This window comes from Elephas maximus, chromosome 26 (genome assembly GCF_024166365.1).
Source record: "Elephas maximus indicus isolate mEleMax1 chromosome 26, mEleMax1 primary haplotype, whole genome shotgun sequence".
Classification (NCBI taxonomy): Eukaryota; Metazoa; Chordata; class Mammalia; order Proboscidea; family Elephantidae; genus Elephas; species Elephas maximus.
In genome coordinates, this window is record NC_064844.1 from 27,116,068 (window position 1) to 27,138,048 (window position 21,981).

The 21,981-nt window shown below is 38.1% G+C and overlaps 1 protein-coding gene across 1 annotated transcript; it reads left to right on the plus strand.

The window, feature by feature from the left end:
- The first annotated feature begins 209 nt into the window (after positions 1-209).
- Positions 210-20,167, plus strand: SULT6B1 (sulfotransferase family 6B member 1). The gene is made up of 7 exons (XM_049870181.1): positions 210-408; positions 1,381-1,493; positions 6,293-6,382; positions 9,855-9,981; positions 13,919-14,013; positions 17,045-17,201; positions 20,007-20,167. Exons 1-7 carry the CDS (start codon positions 210-212, stop codon positions 20,135-20,137), a joined length of 912 nt encoding a protein of 303 aa, XP_049726138.1. The 3' UTR covers positions 20,138-20,167.
- The last annotated feature ends 1,814 nt before the right edge of the window (positions 20,168-21,981 follow it).

Consider the following 21,981-nt stretch of genomic DNA (forward strand, 5'->3'; position numbering starts at 1 on the left):
TTCAGCCTGTTTTGCACCTGTGGTTTGTCTTTCTTTTGACAGAGAAGGCTATGCAAAAGGGGGGGGGGGATTAGGTAGTGGATGAGAATTAAATTATTTCATTCTCATGTGAATGGGAGGAGCCCTTTATTCCACTCTCTGAGGAGCTCCTTTATAAGTAATTACTACCCTGAACAGCCACAGAGCAGTTTGGTTAGCAGGCAGACAACATGGCTGATAACTCTAAATTTATTGACTACATTGATGAAGCTTTGGAAAAATCAAAAGAAATGGCACTTTCTCGCTTACTTTTTACCCATCAGGGGATTCCTTACCCAGTCACCATGTGCACCTCAGAAACTTTCCAAGCCTTGGATACCTTTGAAGCCAGGAGCGATGACATAGTGCTAGCATCTTATCCAAAGTGTGGTAAATAATATATCATTTTCTACAAGGGCACTTCTGCATAGGGAGTAGGCTGGGGAGGGTACAAGACAAAGATGGGAGGAGGTCAGTTCATCTTTGTGTAAAGCTGCCGGATGCTCACTGTATCAGTGAGGACGCCGTCAAGTCAATCAATAGAACTGCTGGATTTAAAAGCCCCAATATCTGAGGGGAGAAATCTGTGTGAAAAAAAGGTATGATAGCAGGTGGAAGGAGATGGATGGGGGGGCTAGAATGCAGAGGCATGATGTGGAAAGTCCAGTTGCCACGGAGCACCGATCATAGTAGAGATTATCGTCTTGGTTTTTGACTGAAAGCAAAAGCTTTGCCACTTTTGTAATTTATATGATAATTTCCATGTTAGAGATTATTTTTCAGGATGCAAATCCTCCAGTTTCTCCAAGCAGGTTTACAAAGGTCTTTCATCAATGGGAGATAAGGAATTAAGAATCTAAATTATCCTGTTTTTATATAATCTATTTTTTTATTTCAACTGTTATTTCATCTCTGTTTATTAAAGTCAACCTCATTTAATATTTTTCTTCCTCTTCAGTGATGCTGGGTTTTTATAAAATCCAAAGCACCTGTTTCTGCAGGAAATATTCATTAATTTAAGGTGAAATAATTGATAACATGATAATTTATAGAGCATGACATTGTTTTATAAAGAATATATTTTAAATTCCAAAAGAAGTGTTGTCGCTTGTTAAGGAGAAATCTGAGAAATAAAATTAGTTGAATTGTACAATAACGTAAGTAAATGTCATTTCCACAAAAATCTATGTACCACCCCCCTCCCCCCGCCAGCCCAGGTTATTTCAAACCCAGAGGAATCATTTGTACACCTCAAGAAATGATTGCAGGTTTTAATTTTATGGCGCATATGCTGAAGTTACATGTTTTTGTTATACTAAGACTCTTTAATGAGTCACTTTTATTCTCTGATTTTTCTTATAGGTTCAAATTGGCTTCTCCATATTGTTAGTGAATTAATATTTGCTGTTTCAAAAATTAAGTATAACTATCCAGAATTCCCAGTTCTTGAATGTGGAGACCCAGAAAAATATCAGGTCAGTACAAAGCAGCAAGGTGTCATAGAAAGAGTTCTTCCATTTTGGCAGCTCTTTAGTTTTAAGTTTAGAAAACACAATACTAATAATTAAATAATAATTATTATAATTTATTATGTGTTTACCATATTCTTAGCTCTTTTCAAGGATTATCTTTTACCTCAGAATAAGCTCATCCCCATTTTACAAAGCATAAAAGGTAAGTGACTTGCTCAAGTTTAAAAAAAAAAAAAACAGTCCCTGCTAAGTCAATTCTGACTCATGGTGACTCCATATGTGCAGAGTAGAACTGAACTTCATAAAGTTTTCAGGACTGTGACATTTTGGAAGCAGATTACTAGGCTTTTCTTCCGAAGCACCTCTGGGTGGATTTGAACCACCAAACTTTTAGTTAGTAGTCAAGCACTTAACTGTGCTAAAAATAAAACCAAACCAAACCCACTGCCCTCAAGTGGATTCCCACTCATAGCGACCCTATAGGACAGAGTAGAACTGCCTCGTAGAGTTTCCAAGGAGCGTCTGGCAAATTGGAATTGCCAGCCTCTTGGTTAGCAGCCATAGCACTTAACCACTAAGCCACCAGGGTTTCTGTGCTAAAAATAGCAGAACCAAAATTTGAACCCAAGTTTTCTTCTTCTTTTTTTTTTTCCTTCTTTTAAAACTGTTATTTATTGTCTGACCAGATAATGTGTACACAGAATACAAATTTCAAAAGACTGAGGTGAGGAAGGCAAGGAAGTGAGGGCCTGTGCCTGTGGGACCTCCATGAACAGTGACGCCCAACCACACTGAAGCCAAGTTTTCTGACTTAAAAGTTTGAGCTCTTAGCCACTACACTCTACAGTCTGCTTTAAAAAGTGTGTGTGGCGGGCTCAGGAGGGTATGTGTAGAGTAAACTGGGAAACCCCAGGAAATGAACTAAAACCAGAAGAAGTTTTATCTCTGAAGACATAGACATGGGTAGGATTCTAGCAGGGGGTTACTCTAAGGCCTAGAACATTTTGACCTTACTTTTTTTATGTCAGCAGTCTCCAATCTTTTCCTAATAAGGTATTACTTTTGATTTCCTTGTCTCAGTTATGACTCTCGTTGTGTTGTGTGTGTGTGAGAGAGAGAGAGAAAGGAGAGAGGCTGGAAAGGATCAAGGAGTAGCTGAGAGAGCAAAGTCACTGATGTGTGTGAAGGGCGTGACTTTGGTGTGAGACTTAACGTTCTGCTCCCTGCCCCAGGGAAGGCAGGAAAGGGGTGGGGGGAAGGGTCGGCCTCAGGGCTTTAAAGCTTGGACAGAACAAGGGTGAGGAGGACCAGCGCCCTCTAGAAATGCCAGAAATGCAGTTGGAAAGGGAAAGCTGAATCCAAGGAAACCATTTTCAGTAACATACACAATAGGTCTCACTACCAGGACTCCTGTAGCAAAAAAATGCATCGTACCTGAGGTGTCCAGGGACTCAGGGGCTGGGGTGGGGAGAGAACTGCCAAATCCTGGATGTGGTTGGCAGCAAAGGAAACTCAGGAGGCATCAGAGGGGACAGCAGCTATGTTGAGCCTCTAGGTTCCAGGCCTGGGAGGGTCAGCTGTACTGAATCACCAAATGGAGGCTCAGTCAAGTCTGGCTCAGGGATGTGGGGAGAATAAGTGAACAAGCTTTAAGAAATGGATGGACCAAAGAAAGTCCTATTAACTTCTCCTATCAAGGCCATGGAAACCCTGGTGGTGTAGTGGTTAAGTGCTACAGCTGCTAACCAAGACGTCTGCAGTTCAAATCTGCCAGGCGCTCCTTGGAAACTCTATGGGGCAGTTCTACTCTGTCCTTTAGGGTCTATATGAGACGGAATCGACTCGACGGCAATGGGTTTGGCCTTGGTTTTATCAAGGCCATTGCATAACCTTTTCCGTAAAGAGAGTGTTTAACATTACATTTAAAATGATGCTGACATTTGTCCAGCTTTCCAATTTCCCTTTTAAAAACATCTTACATAGTGGGTCATAGGTCATTCTCACCTTACCAATGCAGCTGTTACTATTGTATGTGATTGTGTTTTTACCTATTATTGAAATAAACAGGTTTCTGTTATGATTGAAATAGAGTTTGGTAGACTGGCTTGCACGGGGATGTTGATTTGAATTTCCAAACAACTGATTTGAAACAACACTTTGGAACATGAGCGGGAACTTCCTGACACTGAGAAGGGCTTTTATTCCTAATCAGGATTTTCACATGCCAGTACTCAGCCCTGCACTTCAGCACCCAGTACTCATGGGGCCTCTCCTTTCTCCTCACAGAAAGCCTGCTATTCCTGTTCACGCCCGGGGTTCTGTCTGCTTCACCGAATGCCTTAGTAGGAATGTAAGACGAGGCATTGCTTCTGTCTCCAGGTCCTTGCATTCTTAGTCTTAGCTCTAATTATGAAATTAAAAGTTGTCCTTCCTGTTAAAGAAATTCCCAGGTTTAGCAAAAAGGTCCAGATGATTTTTAAGGCATCAAATTAACATTAATAGTAGCGCAAGTTGAATGAAGGAAAAGATTCTAGCTCCAGGGTTTCTGAAAAATGTTTTAACTCAGAACAGTATAGTGAGTTTTTTTGGTTTGTTTGATGTCCATAATTTTCAGAAATTTTTTTGTTCAGATATTATTTTTAAAGACTTTTTTAAAAAAATATAAGTGTAATTTCATTCTATCTAGGAGAAAAGATACTTGCAACGTGCCTTTTATTTTAAAAGGAAATCAGTGAGAAGATGTGATTTGCTTAACAGTTAGTCACTTTACAGAAAAATTTTCTAGAATGCATATATTTCCTTAAACAAGATATACCTTGTTCAACTACTAATCAAAAGGTTGGCAGTTCAAACCCACCCAGAGGCACCTCAGAAGACAGATCTGGCGGTCTGCTTCTGAAAGGTCACGGCCTTGAAAACCCTATGAAGCAGTTCTACTCAGCACACGTGGCGTCACCATGAGTTGGAATCGACTTGACAACAACAAACAACAAAAACAGCCTTTGCGTTGATTACAGTGTGGCTGTATCATCCATTTTCACAAGCTAGTATTTTATGTTTAACAAGTTTTGTTACAGTTAACTTCAGTTAATCCAGCGAATAGTTTTCTAATTCTTTCAAGAACTTTACCACTTCTCATATGTCCTTATGTGATTTTTGGCAGTGAAGTTTAGTGGAAAGAGCATTCTAAAACTTAATCTGAAAATTACCACCTGTGTGATTTTGGACAACATGCTTAAAACCTCAAAATCGGTTTCCTAATCTCTAAAATGAGGGTTATAGTATCTACCTGAGAGGATTGTTGTGAATGGATGCAAAAGTGCTTCAAAAACTAAAAATCGCACTTTGATATAACTCAGATATTATTACTACTAATCACCATTGGGACCCATATCATTGATTTAAATTGTTTTTTATTTTTAAAATCTACTTTTTTGTCCCTTTGCTTGAGTTGGGATCTCCACTAAGATTTTACAGAACGATCAGCTATAAATGTCTAAGTATCATTTTATCACTTGTGGTGAATACATACATTGTAGCCAAGTGGTCAAGCATTGATCTCCACAAAGGTGGAGCTGAAAACTTGAAGCCTTGGCCCCTTTCATAGCATGTACTGAAAGTCTGATTTTAAGTAAAACCCTCATCCTGGTGAATTAAATAAATAATTCCACTTTTTAAATTATCAGTAGAAATAGTTTAACAAAACAGAATCAATCACCGAGTCTTTATGCTGATGAGAATTTCTGTCCTAAAATATTTCTCAGATTCTCTGGACTTCCAGGTTCCACTGGTTAAAAAAAAAATGAATTCGTAGGCACTATGGAAAGACAGGAAACCTTGGTGGCGTAGTGGCTAAGTGCTACAGCTGCTAACCAAAGGGTTTGCAGTTCAAATCTGCCAGGTGCTCCTTGGAAACTACAGTGCAGTTCTACTCTGTCCTATAGGATCGCTATGAGTCGGAATCGATTCGACGGCACTGGGTTTGGGTTTATGGGAAGACAACTATTTCTGTTAAAGACATTGAATATAGAAGAGATGCAAATTAACTGAAAGCATGGACTGCAGATTATGAGCTGTCTGAGACAAAATATGTTTGGTATGATTATGGGGAAAAGCACATTGTTCAAAAAATGACAATAAAGATTGGGTAAGCAGGATCCAACAAAGAAGTTCAAGAGAATGATTTTAATTATTTATTCATGATTCTTCATTCTTCATCCCTATAATATAAAGTATAAGTGAAGAAAAATTGGAGAAGGAGAAAACAAAGTTTGAAACTGCTATTCAGATACCAAGCTAAAGAGCAATTCTATGTATCTGTATATCTGTATCTATGTATAGGGAGTCCCTGGGTGGTGGAAAAGGTTAACGTGCTTTACTGCCAACCAAAAGGTTGGAAGTTCAAGTCCACCCAGAAGCAGATTAGAAGAAAGGCTGGAGACCTGCTTCCAAAAGATCACAGCCGTTGAAAACCCTATGCAGCACAGTTCTGGTCTGACACACATGAGGTAGCCTTGAGCTGGAGTCCACTCGATGGCAACTGGTTTATATCTAGCATATTTTTACATAAATAATGGGCATCTTCTATGTTTGTTTGCCAACCATGCCCAGCCCCTTGAGGTATTTTTGTAAGCACACTATGCTGTTTTTTTTACAGCATCATGTAAAAAACTTAGCATAGTGGCACTTATGAAAATACTTTGTGGGGGGAGAGCACGGTTGGCAAAGGAACATAGAAGGCACTCGTTATTTGCGTAAAAATATGGTATATATACTTTCACCTTACTGTGTGTATTTTTAAGAGAATGAAACAGTTTTCATCACCAAGGATTCTGGCAACTCATCTCCATTATGACAAACTACCTGGATCCATCTTCGAGAATAATGCCAAGGTGAGCGTCCCTTCTTACTGGTATTTCTATTTGAAATTTTTATGTATAGACATTGGCTGTCTGCATTATATGGTAGAATTTGAATGATGTGTGGAATTTAATATTTCTTTGGTTGTTGTTGTTGGAGCCCTGGCGGCACAGTGGTTAAGAGCTGGGCTGCTAACCAAGAGCTCAACAGTTCAAATCTACCAGTCACTCCTTGGAAGCCCTATGGGGCAATTCTACTTTGTCCTGTAGGGTTGCTATGAGTCAGAATCGACTTGACAGCAATGGGTTTGGTTTGGTTTGTTGTTATTATTTCTTTCTTCATATATATTTGTTGTAGTTTCATTCCAGTCAAAGGCATTTCCAACTAAGATGCAAAACATACATAGAGTAAAACATCTTTTACAATCTATTTTATAGTGAATACATTCCAGAATCACTAGGATACTTAGAGTTTCACAAAAGAATATTACCTATTAACATGAGCAAACATTCCTTTGACTCCTTCCGAGATCACTACCTGAAGTCTGAAACTATTTCGAGTTTTATATATAATATCAAACTTTATGTCACGCATCATAACCATAGGTGCTTTGGCTGTCATCTTTTGCTTAAAAATCTTGTTTCATTAATCAGTACTGGTATATTTCCTATAGTTACTAGTTTTTACTCAATCCTTTTTGTTTTCTGTCCCCTGGTCTCTCCTCCGCTGGAGAAAGTGTGGCAGTCTGTTTCCATAAAGATTTACAGCCTTGGAAGCTCTTGTGGGGCAGTTCTACTCTGTCCTACAGGGTCGCTATCAGTTGGCATAGTTTCGAATGGAATGGGTTTGGTTTTTTTGGTTTGGCCTCCCCTGCATTTTTTATTTCTTGGTGCCTCTTTTCTCGCTGAGCCGGAGGGGGGGGGGCAGTGGATGGGGGAAGGATTAGAATAAATCAAAATCGATCCTTAAAGACTTGAATCCTACAAATAAGAATGGGAGGGAAAAAACAAAACCAGACCCGTTGCCATAGAGTCAATTCTCGGATAATGAATAACAAAGAAAGTGAAAAACAGTTAAGATAGCTACAACGGTAATAGGCAGGAGGGGAAACAAAGGAGGAGGCAAGGAAGAAACAACAAAGGAGGAGGCAAGGAAGAAACCACAAAGGAACTAAAGCTTAAAATTAGCTGCCTGTGACCATGACACAAGAATTCTATGAGTTTAGAATTAGAAGACACCTTAAAGGTTGCTGATCTATTCCCGTTAGTTGTTTGAATTCCACTGCTGTCTGAACACCTCTGATGAGGGAACTCCTCTACTTCTATGCCAGCTTTGGACAGTTCTGTTAAACAGTGTTTTCTTATTCTGACACAGTTGAGAATTTCCAAAATTGGAAATACCATGGTAACATAATTTCCCCTGTTAAATGCGGTTAAATATAATTGCAAATTCTTGGTAACTCTTATTTTTTCCTTAATGATTCTGTAAGCAACAGGGCTAAAGTAACTTACAAAGCACTTGGATTTGGAGCAGGCAGGCTTTTGAACAGACCCTGCATGCTGTTGTGACATGCTCTTGTGACATGCTCTTGTGACATGCTCTTGTGACAATATAAGGGCAAGAAAAGAGTAACAGAGCCGAGGTAAGAGTGCTTCTGGAAATCCATCCACACACCAGTCTCTTGGCCCCTACAGTTCAAATTTATATCTTTATAAAATTATAAACTGCAACAAGCCAGGGTAACTAGAGAATAGTAGTCAAAGCCTCAAATATAAACTGAAATGTAAAATAAAATACCAAGAATCTAGTATATTTAGGTGGAGGGTGTTGGTGATTTTTAGATCTTAGTATATCAACCCCCTACAAAAAAAAAAAAAATTAATGCTATTCAATTTTATCCTGTTAGCTCATTTCTTTTGACTGTCAAGGTATTTTGGGATTCTAATTCTTCCCTCCTAGTTTTTTTTTTTTTTTTTTTTTTTTGGTAGCTTCTATATCTTTACCTAAATCATTTACTGAACTGTTAACTATGGTCCTACCAGGACAGAGGAAAGGTGTTAAAAATCTCCAGGTAGACTTACATGAATTATTTAGCATCCTTTGCACATGATTACACAATCGCTTTCAATGTCTAATTGCTCCTGCTTTTAGCTTACATTCTGCCATTTTTGCACTAGAAATCCTAAGCAACTTCACGTGCTCATCTAGAAACCATGTCCAAGAGAAACCTGTTGTTAGTAAGCTGTGACCTGTACGTAGAGGAGCCATGTTGCCCCCTAGTGGTTACTGCTTCCTCTTTTAACTAAAAAAAAAAAACTTTTTAGGTGGCCCAAATGGAATCACAAATCTGTATTTTGCAAAATCCACATCTTTCTCTTTCCCCTTTCTGAAAGTAAAATAATTTCTTTCTGTTTCTAGTCTTCTGGCCTCTCAGACGTCCTCTCAGATACCTCAGATGTCACTAACAGCACTTAATAATGTGTTCTGCAGTTTTCTCAGTTCATGAAATGCAGGTCATAGGTCAGAAAGTCTAAACTCACTAGGAACAGCCAGTGGTCTCCTACAACCTCTTAGTTTTCTTCAGTTCTGGTTTGCTCTTTACAACGTTTATTTCACACTTTCCTCGTCAGAGAAGACAGACGTAACCTGGAAATTCATGGGTTCTGCTTCATCTACATCCAGGGATGGATTGCCCAATTAGCAAGGTACTCACAGGCTTACCTGTGCTTACTTACTGACCTGTAGTCACAGGTAGTCACCTGTAGCACAATTTCACCTGTTTTTCACCATACCTTTGTGAAATTGTGCACTGCAGATTAATAAGTGAACACAAGTAAGCCTGTGCATGCTTTGCTTACTGTTTAATTTGCCCCTGTCTATATCACTCATGGGGCCCTGGTGGTGCAGTGGTTAAGAGCTCGACTGCTAACCAAAAGGTTGGCAGTTCGAATCCACCAGCCGCTCCTTGGAAACCTTATGGGGCAGTTCTACTCTGTCCTATAGGGTCACTATGAGTCGGAATTGACTCAGCAGCAGCAGGTTTGGTTTTCATATTACCCACAAATATCCCGCCTCGGACCCCAAAGACTGAGCTTGCCAATCTTTGATCTTTTCCCACCAAAATCTAAGGATTATTTTTGTTACCCTTAAAATTATTCTGTAATTTTTCCTTTATTTGGGGGTTTAACCTTTCAGATCATGCTCTTGGGACTATTCTAGCAAGCTTGTTCTTTTTCTTTAAGTCCTCTCTACATGTCTTTTTACCATCTAAACTCATTAGCAAAACTCAGCTACAATATCCATCTTCTTTTCCTTCCTGTTCTTCCTTCCTACCCTCAGACTTCCCCATCTGCCTCCTCCTGATTCTTCATTTCTTACTGTCATCCTTTCCCTGTATATTAACAAAATTGTGTAATATATGGGAGGACACAGTGATATTGTTCACTCACTTTTTCAAAGCTCAAAACATAGACTAAATAAATTAAATGAGTTTTTTCTCCTTAGATATTGGTGTTATTTCGAAACCCTAAAGATACTGCAGTATCTTTTTTCCATTTTCACAATGATGTGCCTGATATTCCAAGCTACGGCTCTTGGGATGAATTCTTCAGACAGTTCATGAAAGGACAAGGTATGGCTGATGGTTAAAAAAAAAATTCTTCTTACGTCAACAGGTGGTCACATAAATATGAAAATTCAAATGTGTTTTTGGTAAAGAAAAAAAGAAGATTTAGGTATTCAAGGACCAAAACATCACATTTAAATGGAGTTTTACAGCACCATGAGTTCCACACATCAAACAATTAAAATACATTCCTGTTTTTAAAAATAACTTATATAATTCATATGTTGATTATGAGTATTGAGTGGCCATACAACAGTCATGGGACAAAGAGGCGTATAACAAAGAAAACCATTTCTAATTATTTTCCGTTAAGTCTCTACAGAACACAATGTAGGAACAAAAAACAACAACAACAAAACCGTGACACTGAGCAACTACACCTATGACATTTGTTTGCCAGAAAGAAAATAAGTTTTTTTTGTTGTTGTTAGACTATGTAGAAGTTTTACCTCTGGTAATTGATATCTACTGTTTTAACTAAGTGTTGTATACACATGATTTCATTTCAGACTCATAACAAACTATGAATAAGGCAGTATTAGCCCATTGTACAGATGAGGAAACTAATCAGAAAAGTTAAATAACTTGCCAAAGGTCCCACAGCTTGTAAGTGGCTTTGACTCTAACTCTGTGGGTGAGGTGACCAGAGACTAATGAACGCTTCTTTTCATTAGTGGCTCTGTTGAGTCTTTACAGTGTAGCAGAAGGAAGAATTAATACCTGGTGACCCTAAAGAAGTTTTGACCCTAAACAAGTTGTTGCCAAGTTACTTTAACAAGGCCACCTTTAAGGGTGATCAGCGCAGCAATGCTACACCATCCCACTTACACAGAGGCTGGGTGCATTACTGTCTTCTTACCAACCCCAAAACCAAACCCATTGCTGTCAACTCCGACTCATAGTGACCCTATAAGGTACAATAGAATTGCCCCATAGGGTTCCCAGGAGTGCCTGGTGGATTCGAACTGCCAACCTTTTTGTTAGCAGTCAAGCTCTTAAACTATCTCCTTACAAAAAAAAGAAAAAAAAACCAAACCCAGTCCTTAGCAAAGATTAAATATTGGGATTGGGGTGTAGGAGAAAAGAAAGCACACAGAAGGTGGTAAATGGTACCAAACACGATTAAGAAAGCTTTGATTTGTCTAGTAATCCCTCACTAAGATGAGATAGAGATAGTTAAAGCAAGTCTGAAACGTTGCCCAGGAATAACACAAAAGAATAATCAATAATAAGAAGCCTGTCGCCATTGGGACAATCTATTTTAAGGAATCTTTGTCACCCTTTTCATCCTTTTAGCCTAATTATTTGATTGATGATGGTAAGATGCGGGGGTGATAACATGGATGGGGTTCCTGCCTTGCAAACTTCTTAAATTCAACTTACAGAGGCAGCTGAATGTACTGGAAATGTATAGGATTTGGAATGAGAAGGCCTGGATTGGTCTTCATTAGTCATTATTAAACCCGTTGCCATTGAGTCGATTTCGACTCAGTGACTTATTGTTACAACTTAATAAATATTAGATAAAATAAAATAAAATGGCTACCACTTATTGAGCAGATACTTCATGCCAGGCACTACACGCTGTCCGTAACATATATTATCTCATTTTAATTCTTACCAGAACCCTGTGAGGACAATGTTATTATTATCCTCATTTTAAAGAGAAGGAGATAGAGACAGAGAGAGGTCACACAGCCATTAAGTAGCAGCTAGAACTTAAACCCAGGTTCAAGTCACTTCCTGCCTGTGTGATTTTGAGGAAGACAGTGTTGCACTGTGTTTGGCAGCAGTAGCTCTAGTGTAAGACAGATTTTGGATGATGGCAATACCCCTAACTTACTAACAGTGTGGCCTTAAAGTGGTTACTTCTCTGGGCTGTTCTTTCCCCATATACAAAATGGTCATAACAATTGTACCTATCGTATAGGGTTGCTTTAAGAACTGAAGGACGAAAGTATGTGTATAGGCTAATAGTGTATTTGGAAGAGCAGAAAACCTGACCACAGTGGCCTAAATAGATCAGGTTATGTTTTTCTCACTTAACAAGAAGTCTGAAGGAAGGTGACTGGTTCAGTAGCCCAGCAAGGTCAGAGCCATTCTCTGGGCCCCTCCCTCATGGTTTTTGTATCATGCCTTCAAGATGGCTCCACGAATTACCTTGAGATCAGGAAGAAGGAAGAAAGGTAGCACCAACTGAATGTATCCCTTATCTCCAGAAAGCAATAGTTTTGCCAGAAACCTTCCAGCAGACTCCTGCTTGTGTCTCACTGGCCAGAAGTGTGCCATATGACCAACCTCAGCTCTAAGAGAGGCAGAAAAGAGGGAAACAGGATTCTCATGATTGGCTTAGATCCAAATATTCAAAGTTTGGTTAGCAACAAGAAAGGAGGCATACTCGATATTGGGTAGGCAATTTATAGTATTTGTCACAATAAATAAAGCACTTAGAGACTACCTGGTTCACAGCAAGTGCTTCATGATAATGATGATAACAATAATACACCCACTCTTCACTTATTGACATGGTTAGGTTCCAAAGATCAGGTCTTTATGTGAAAATTGGCATTATGTGAAAATGGAGGATGACCACATCAGATCACAAAATGGAAGATGGCTACATCATTACAAAACTGCCAAATTACATCATTATATAACTGTCGAATTATATCATTACATAACTGCCAAACCACTGAAAATCATGGCCTAGCCACGTTGACATACTACCCTAACCATCACAGCCAGCTTTACTCTCGCCTTGCACCTCGGCGTTCATTACTGCCAGATGTACATTGTTAATGTGCAAAATAGTCAGATAGTAGATTTTTTTACTATTGTCATAAATGCAAAAAGTCAAATAATAAGATAATCGATAAGTGAGGAGTGTATAATAATAATGGCTAACATAGAGCAGTTATTATGAGCCAAGCCATGCTTTAAGCATGTGACAGGTTATCTTCATAACAACTCCATTTTAGAAACGAGGAAACTAAGGTACAGGGAGGTTAAGGAAGTTACTCAAAGTCATATAAATAATCAGCAGCAAAACTAATCAATGTCTAGGTCTACACTGTCCAATATTGTAGCGCTAGCCATGTGTGGCAATTTCTCACTTGAACTAATACAATTGAGGAGCTGAATTTTTAATTTTATTTATTTTAATAAATTTTCATTTTAAATGGATCCTCAATTCACTTATTGGAAAACTTTTAAGGAAGTTTGAAATAAGCTGGGTGTGTGAATCTGTTTTTTCAACTCTAAAGTTTTATGAAATCTAAATACAATCAAGAATTTCTGATAAAAATTTAGCATCCAAGATGAGACACTCTGCAAGTGTAAAATACCCACTGGCTTTCGAAGACAGAATGAAAAAGTAATGCACAATGCTTCATCAATTATCTTTTTATATTGATTACATCTTGAAATGGTAATAGTTTTTCATATATTAGGTTAAAAAATATAATGCTATAATTATTTCACCTGTTTATCTTCCTTTTTTAACATGGCTATTAAAAATTTAAAATTACATACATGAATCATATTACCTTTCTATTGGACAGCGCTCGTCTAAATAATACCTGTCTTACCATTTCTTTCTTTCTGGCATTAGCTCTCATATTCACTATCTTTTGTTATTTCTGAATTATTTAATTCTCTTACACATTCATGAATATCTTATAGTTTTCATCAACTCATTTTTACAACATCCTTAATGCACAGTTATTTATGGAAAATGCTCAAAAAGATAAAAAATGGATAGAAATTTGACAATGAGACTGGTTCCTGCTAGCTCTTTGGAGGTAGGAGTTTGTAATCACTTATATATTATAGGAGCATATAGACATATGTATAGTTTGTATTTTAGAGCATAAACTAGCCATCTATCATTTTTACCCTCAATTATTTAAAGTTTCTTAAGGAATTTTTCCCCCTGTGTTTTTAGTTTCTTGGGGAAGCTATTTTGATTTTGCAATTAATTGGAACAAACATATCGATGATGCAAATGTTAAGTTCATATTATATGAAGACCTGAAAGAGGTAAGATTATTTTTATTCACATTCTAGAGCAAGATTTATTATAAACTACAACATAGAGCACTTAGTTATAATGTCTGGCTGTATGAACAAATATTGCGTCCAATTTTTTAAAAAAAGAAGATTCCATATATGTGGTATGGTGCTAGAAAAAAAAAATCAAACAATGTTTAAGTGCTTAGGTTGTTTATGTAACAGAAATTAAATAATATTTACCAACTTAATACTAACAATGGCTGCCTTATTTTCCTTTTATGATGGATTAAAAAAACAAACCCATTGCCTTTCTGTCAATTCCGACTCTTAGCAACCCTATAGGACAGAGTAGAACTGCCCTATAGAGTTTCCAAGGAGTGCCTGGTGGATTCGAACTGCTGACCTTTCGGTTAGCAGTCATAGCACGTAACCACTACACCACCAGGGTTTCTTTATGATGGATAGTCGTTATTAATAATGGAAAAATAACAGGTCTCAATTGAGATTTAATTGAACATGCATTTAGTTGTGAATTGATTTTTCCATGTAATGTTATTTTTTTTTAAACTTTAATCATTTACAAATATTCATTGAGAGATTGTTTAGCCTTGTTCTAGGCCCTTGTAATATATCAATAAACAGACCAGACAAAGTTCCTTGCCCTGGAGAAGCTTACATTCTAACTTTGAAAGGAAGGGAGGCAGAATGATAAATAATTTATAAAATATGTATATAGTATGTAGGGAAAGAACCAGCAGAACTGGTTAAGGAAATTTGGAAATGCCAAGAATTGAGGGTAGGAGTGCTGGACAAGGTCTAGAACAAAATAGAGTGGTCAAAGGAGGCCTCACCGAGGAGATGCAATTTGAGCAGAAACCTGAAGGAGGCAAGGGCATGAGCCAAGTAAGTAACTGGGCAGAGAGCATTCCAGGCAGAAGGACTCACCTACTCCTGGGTCAGGAGTGTGCCTGGCATGATTAAGGAACAGCAAGCAGGTAGATGTGGCTGGGCCAGTGGGGCTGATCTGGGGGGAAATAGGCAATGAGGAAAGAGGTAAAATGTTGGGCTGAAGGATAAAGAATGGCACAGCAGGTCATTGAAGTAACTCTGGCTTTGATTCTGAAATGGGAAGCCATTGTAGGATATGAGCAGAGGAGTGATAGGAGCTGGTGTATTTTTAATAGGGTCATTCTGGCTGGTGTGTTAGAATAGTCTGGAGAAGGGCAAGGACAATGCAGAGACATCTGTGAAGAGACTATTGCAGTAGTCCAGGATGAACAGATCATAAGTGGCAGTGGAGCTGATAGGAAGTGGCTGAATTCTGGATGTATGTTGGAGGAAGAGCCAATAGGATTGCTTGCTGCTGGATTGGATGTGGGATAGTGAGAGAAAGAGTGACATTAAATAAGACTCTAAAGTTATTGGGTTTGCCAACTGGAAGGGTTGAGTTGGCATATCATCGGGATAGGAGAAGGCAGCAGGTGAAGCAGGATTGTGAGGAGGACTAGGGGTTTCGTCTTGGACACATGAAGTCTAAGTTGTTTATTAGTCATCTTAATGAAGGTGTCAAGTAGGCATTTGGGTATAAAAGTTTGAATGCAAAGGAAGTTCTGGGTTGTTGATATAAATTTGGGGATCATTGGTACCTACATGGTATTTAAAGCTATGAGATTGCATCTCTAGGTATGTACTAGATAGACAGGGAAGAAGAGAACCAAGAACTAAACTCTATAATCCTTCAATATAAAGAGTTTGGGGAAAAGAGGAGGAATCAGCAAAAGAGACTATGAAGGAGTAACCAATGAGGTAGGAGGGAAACCAGAATTCTGGAACCCCAACTGAAGTGAAGAAAGTATGTTAAAGAGGAGGGAGTGTGACAAATGCTCTGATCTTAACTGAGTTTTTAGAGATAGTCTTCCATAACAAGGTCAAGAAAAATGTAATTTAATCCACTCCTTCTGCTTATAGGATGCATTTATATAACATGAAATAAGACACTAATTTAGTCTTTTTCCCCTTTAATCTAGAATCGTTTTTCTAAAACTTGTGCTCCATAGAATACAGAGGTTGCTTGCTCGAATAGATTTGGGAACTGCTGTATTATATAGCTTCCTTTGAAGGTTCACATTGTGCATTGGCACATTAAAGATTCTGAGACGTACTGTAGCAAAAAACAAACAAATAAGCAAAAAGCCATAGTTTTGTTTAACCCAAAGAACTCCAAACATGTTTATTTGACTGTACCACTCCCTCCTTTTCATCACACATCTATAACCATCTTGTGGTGTAAGAGTGTTTTGTAGAATACAGTTTAAGAAACTGTTCAAGAAGATGTGTGAATCTCCACTGGTCAGAGATACTGTTTGGGGTTCATCATTTACAAAAGTAGTTAAACCCAAAACCAAACCCAGTGCCGTCGAGTCGATTCCGACTCATAGCGACCCTATAGGACAGAGTAGAACTGCCCCATAGAGTTTCCAAGGAGCGCCTGGCAGATTCGAATTGCTGACCATTTGGTTAGCAGCCGTAGCACTTAACTACTACGCCACCAGGGTTTCCACAAAAGTTAGACAAGATAAATTTCAAGATTCTTTCGAGTATCTATGATTCTAAATTATAGACTTTCTTGATGGATTTAAACATTAATTATAACTAGAATCAGAAGAAAAGAAAATTTAAATGAACACATATGAATACATTTCCTTAGCACTGGTGCTTTTTGGTTTTGGTCTGTTGCTTTCTAATAAGATGAATATCATCCTAGATAAAGTTCTAAGCTACTAACTATGCCTACTGTCATTACTTATATCCTGAATAGCATTATCTGGCAATTCAGAGTCATAAATTAAAACTATAAAGTAAAATTAATGCAGAATATCTTAAAGAGATTCCCCAAGTATATACTGAAGTATCAAAGTAAATCTAAAAAGAGAGAAAAACAGACAAACTAGAGAAGAGTTGGAATTAGTTCACTAATAGATTCTGTGTAAGAAGTCTATCTTCACTCAGAACACAAGTCCCACAGATAGAAGTTTATCTTTCAAAATTTTGTTTCCAGAATTTGACCTCTGGAGTAAAACAAATTGCTGAGTTCCTTGGGTTCTCTCTAACTGAGGAGCAAATTGAAACTATCTCCACCCGGAGCACCTTCCAAGCAATGCGAGCAAAGTCTCAGGAAACACACGGTGCTGTCGGCCGGTTCCTGTTCCGCAAAGGTAAAATTGCATTGGTTTCTGGGATATCGAGTCAGTTAGGGCATAAATTTGTCAGCACATAACAGACAGTGCAGATAACGTTGGCTTAAACAAGACAGGGCTTTATTTTTCCTTTCCCCAAAGAGAAGTCTGGACATACGCAGTTCCAAGGTAAAATTGATGGCTCCACAGTATCTTTTGGGGTCTGTCTTAGTTACCTAGAGCTGCTATAACAGAAATACCACAAGGAGGCCAACCCACCTACCCAGTGCCGTCGAGTTGATTCTGACTCATAGAAGTCCGAATTCAGGGTGCTAGCTCCAAGGGAAGGCTTACTCTCTGTTAGTTCGGGGGGAAGGTTCTTGTCATTAACCTTCCCCTGCTCTAAGAGTTTCTCAGCACAGGGACCCTGGGGTCCAAAGGACGCACACCCCTGACTCTACTTTCTTGGTGGTATGAGGTCCCTTTGTCTCTCTGCTGGCTTCTCTCTTTTATATCTCAAAAGGGATTGACTCAAGGTACAACCTAATCTTGTAGATTGAGTCCTGCCTCATTAGCATCATAGAGGTAGGATTTACAACACAGGAAAATCACATCACATGACAAAATGGTGGACAATCACACAATACTGGGAACCATGGCCTAGGAAAGTTGACACATATTTTGGGGGGGACAGAATTCAATCCATAATAGGGCCCTAGGTTATTTCTACCTTTCTGCTGGTCACCTTGTGGTGACAAGAGAGCAGTTGGAGCTCCATCATGACATTCAAATTCCAAGAAGGAAAAAGGGAACAGGCAAGGAGCAGAATCTTCTGTATTAGCTAAATGAGCCCCTTTTCAAGAGCTTTGCTGAAAGCCTCACTCAGCCTCTCTCAGTGACTTCTTACCACCTCTTGTTGTAGTGGAGGCTGGGAAATGTGATTTTTTTTTTTTTAAGTTCAGTATACTACTCCCCAATTAAAATCAGGGTTTTGTTAATAAGGAAGAAGGAAAAAACAAGTATTGGATAGGCAACTAGCTGTCTCTGACACAGATGAGTTTTACTAAATTTTATTAAAGCATTCTAATTTCTTATGCCAATTTATGATAATATAGCTTACGAATTGCCAGTCTTATTTGTTATTATGTATATAATGAAGATATAGTGAGATTTAGAGGCAATTCACATAACAACAATGACAACAACAGCTATCATTCATCAGGAATCTAACACGTATTAGAAGACGCTTTCCTAGGCTCAACTTTTAGAACAAAGAGGATATTAAATCTTATTTTCACAAATGTTGAAGCCAGAGCTCAGGGATATTAATTTGTCCATTGTCGCACAGCTAATACATCACAGGGTCAGGATTTGAACCTCGCTTTATTTGACTATACTACATTTTCCAAACGAAGACTCCTTTTAAAAATCCACTACGAATGAAACATTGAATGTAAATCTGTCTTTGGTTTGATTCCTGATTTTAACCCTGATTTTTATGCATTGATTCATTATGCAAAAAAAAAAAAAAAAAAGCCAATTGCCATTGAGTGGATTCCGACTCTTAGTAACCCTAAAGAACAGATTTGAACTGCCCCATAGAGTTTCCAGGAAGTGCCTGATGGATTTAAATTGCCGACTTTTGGTTAGCAGCCATAGCTTCTAACTACTATGATACTAGGGTTTCATTAGTAGGCGGGGAGAAAATAGAACCTTGCTACACATTGTTAATCAAGAACTATTTGGAATAGAACAATTCTAAGTAAATAAAGAAATAAATTTGTTGTTGTTATGATGCTCCTTTTAGAAAATTCAGAAAACACAGAAATATATGAAAAAGCATTAAAAACGAGACTAAAGGAGCACATCAGCCCTGGGGCAAGGACTAGAAGGCAGGAGGGGAGAGAAAAGCTGGTAATAGGGAACCCAAGGTTGAGAAGGGAGAGTGTTGACATGTCATGGGGTTAACTAATGTCATAAAACAATATGTGTAAAAAAAAAACTGTTTAATGAGAAACTAGTTTGTTCTGTAAACCTGAAACTAAAGTACAATAAAAAAAAGAAGAAATAGAATAAATTTCTGTTTGTTCAAGCCAAAAAAAAAAAAAAAAGCATTAAAATTATCCATAATTCTTCCACTCAGCGGCATCTAACTTTTCAGCACATTTCCTCCCACCTTGATTTGTGATATCTTTATAGTTGATGACATTTGTAAACAGTTTTGTATCTTATTTTATTTCTTTAACATATCATATACCTTTCCTCATGTCATTAAAAACCTTTTTTCTGTCTAAACATTGATTTCAATGTCTATGCAACAAGAAATGTACAACTTCAATCCAAATCATCAAAAGATTATAAAGAAAGAAGTAATTTAATTTTAAAAACAAGTAAGAGAACTATATTCCTAATCTCATGCAAAATAATATACATGTGGCTTTTTTGGGGCAAAATTTTCAGTATCTAAGGTCTTAACCAAAACCTGCTATAAACTGTTAACTTTTCATGAGGCATTTAAAATATGTAAAAGATTTGAGAGAAAAAATCACTCCCACAAAGTAGAATTTTAGGTCCCAGATGTTGGGACAGAGGTGGGAGTGGCAGATAATGGAGGCCCAGGCCCTGTAATGATGTACATAAAGGACACCACCTGTTACTCTACAGATGGGGAAACCCCTACGGATATTGCTAATTTCACAAAAGAAACCACCTTAGTTTCTGAGACTAATTTTTTTCATGTGTCCATTTGCACATTTCAAAGTGAAATATTGCACCAAAAAATGGTAAAATCAAGAAGAAATATTCTAACAGATGTCTGGGTCTACTGTTTTTTTTGTGTTATAGGTGAAGTTGGAGATTGGAAAAATTTGTTCCGTGAAACTCAGAGCCAGGCAATGGATGAAAAATTCCAAGAGTGCTTAGCAGGCACCTCTCTAGGAGCCAAGCTGAAGTATGTTTCCTATTGCCAGGCTTAAGCCTGGTCACATCAGCAGGCCGTAGTATTTTCTTACTTATTAAATCATAGTTCAATAAAATTATTAAGTAATGATAATTAAATAATTAAGTAACATTTAATCTAAACAATACCAATATGATAAACTCTGAAATTTTTAAGCACAAATTTAAGTTTGTTCACTTCTTCAGCAGAGCCCTGGTGGCGAAGTGGTTAAGCCCTTGGCTGTTAACAGAAAGGTCAACTGTTTGAACCCACTAGCTGCTTCAGGGGAGAAAGATATGGCAGTCTGCTTCTGTAGAGATGTTCAACCTTGGAAACCCTATGGGGCAGTTCTACTCTGTCCTACAGGGCCACTATGAGTCAGAATCACTCCAACAGCAACTGGTTTTATGGGTTTCACTTCTTCAGGAAAGGGCATTTTAGCTACTTAAAAGGGATACTATTGCTGTATTATACTGGGGTTTTACTTCTTCCCCACCCCTCCCGGGTTCACACAAGAGCATAAGTAGACAGTCTCAGAGACATTTCGAGATCTGTGTCAGCCTAGATGAGAGTAGCCCCCAATGCTGCACAGCTGTTTTGTTCTTTCTCACAATCATTCCTGTCCTTTCTCACTACGGAACATAGCACTTATGGTGGCTATCTCAAGCTTATTGCTGGGAAGAATTTAATTCCAACTTTTCAGTGAAGTAAGATTAATCAATTCTATTCTAATTTGATTCAAGAAAAATGCATTGCTTATCTACTGTGTGTAAGCCATTACATTAGGCTGTATGCAGGCTTCACCCTCAAAGAACATTATATTTCCGTTTAATACAATCCTTAATTCAAAGCTGAAGATGAAAGATTGTTATTTTTCCAATACATGCTTTTCTACCACAGAACACTAAGTTGTCATGTGAAACAAACAGGAGGAAGTAGAGAATGTTCGAAAAAAAAATCTTCTACCTGATCTGACAGCTCTCAGCCTCTGAATAATCTGTACTATTTACACTATAGTTAGTTCCAGTCTAAAACTAAACTATGTACATTTAAGGGTTGAACAATTCATAGAAATGTTGAATGAAATTGCTTTTAAAAACCTTGTAGGACTACTGTTTCTGGCAGTATGGTGGATTAATAGATAACCTGAAAATCCTCCCCTTAAAGCATTAAGAAATGCGGGTGTCTTAGTTATCTACTGCTGCTATAACAGAAATACCACAAGTGGATGGTTTTAACAAAGAGAAGTTTATTTCTTCACAGTAAAGTAGGCTAAAAGTCTAAATTCAAGGTGTCACCTCCAGTGGAAGGCTTTCTCTCTCAGTCAGCCTTCTCATCAATGTTCCCCCAGACTAGCAGCTTCTTCGCACAGGGACCCCAGGTCCAAAGGATGCACTCTGCTCCCAGCATTGCTTTCTTGGTGGTGGTATGAAGTCCCCAACTCTCTCCTTGCTTCCCTTGCCTTTTATCTCTTGAGAGATAAAAGGTGGTGGAGGCCACACCCCAGGGAAAGTCCCTTTACATTGGATCGGGGAGGTGACCTGAGTAAGGATAGTGTTACAATCCTACCCTAATCCTCTTAACATAAAATTAAAACCACAAAATGGAAGACAACCACACATGGCCTAACCAAGTTGAGACACACATTTTTGGGAGGACATAATTCAATCCATGAAATTCCACCCTTTGGCCCCCAAAAAATCACATTCTTGCAACATGCAAAGCACATTCATCCCATCATATCACAGAAAAGTCTTAACTCCAAGTCCAAAATCCAAAAATTCCTCTTAATCTGTGAAATCTAGAATACAAGTTATCTGCTTCCAAAGGTACAATGGCAAAACAGGCACAAGCTAGACATTTCTGTTACAAATGGGAGAA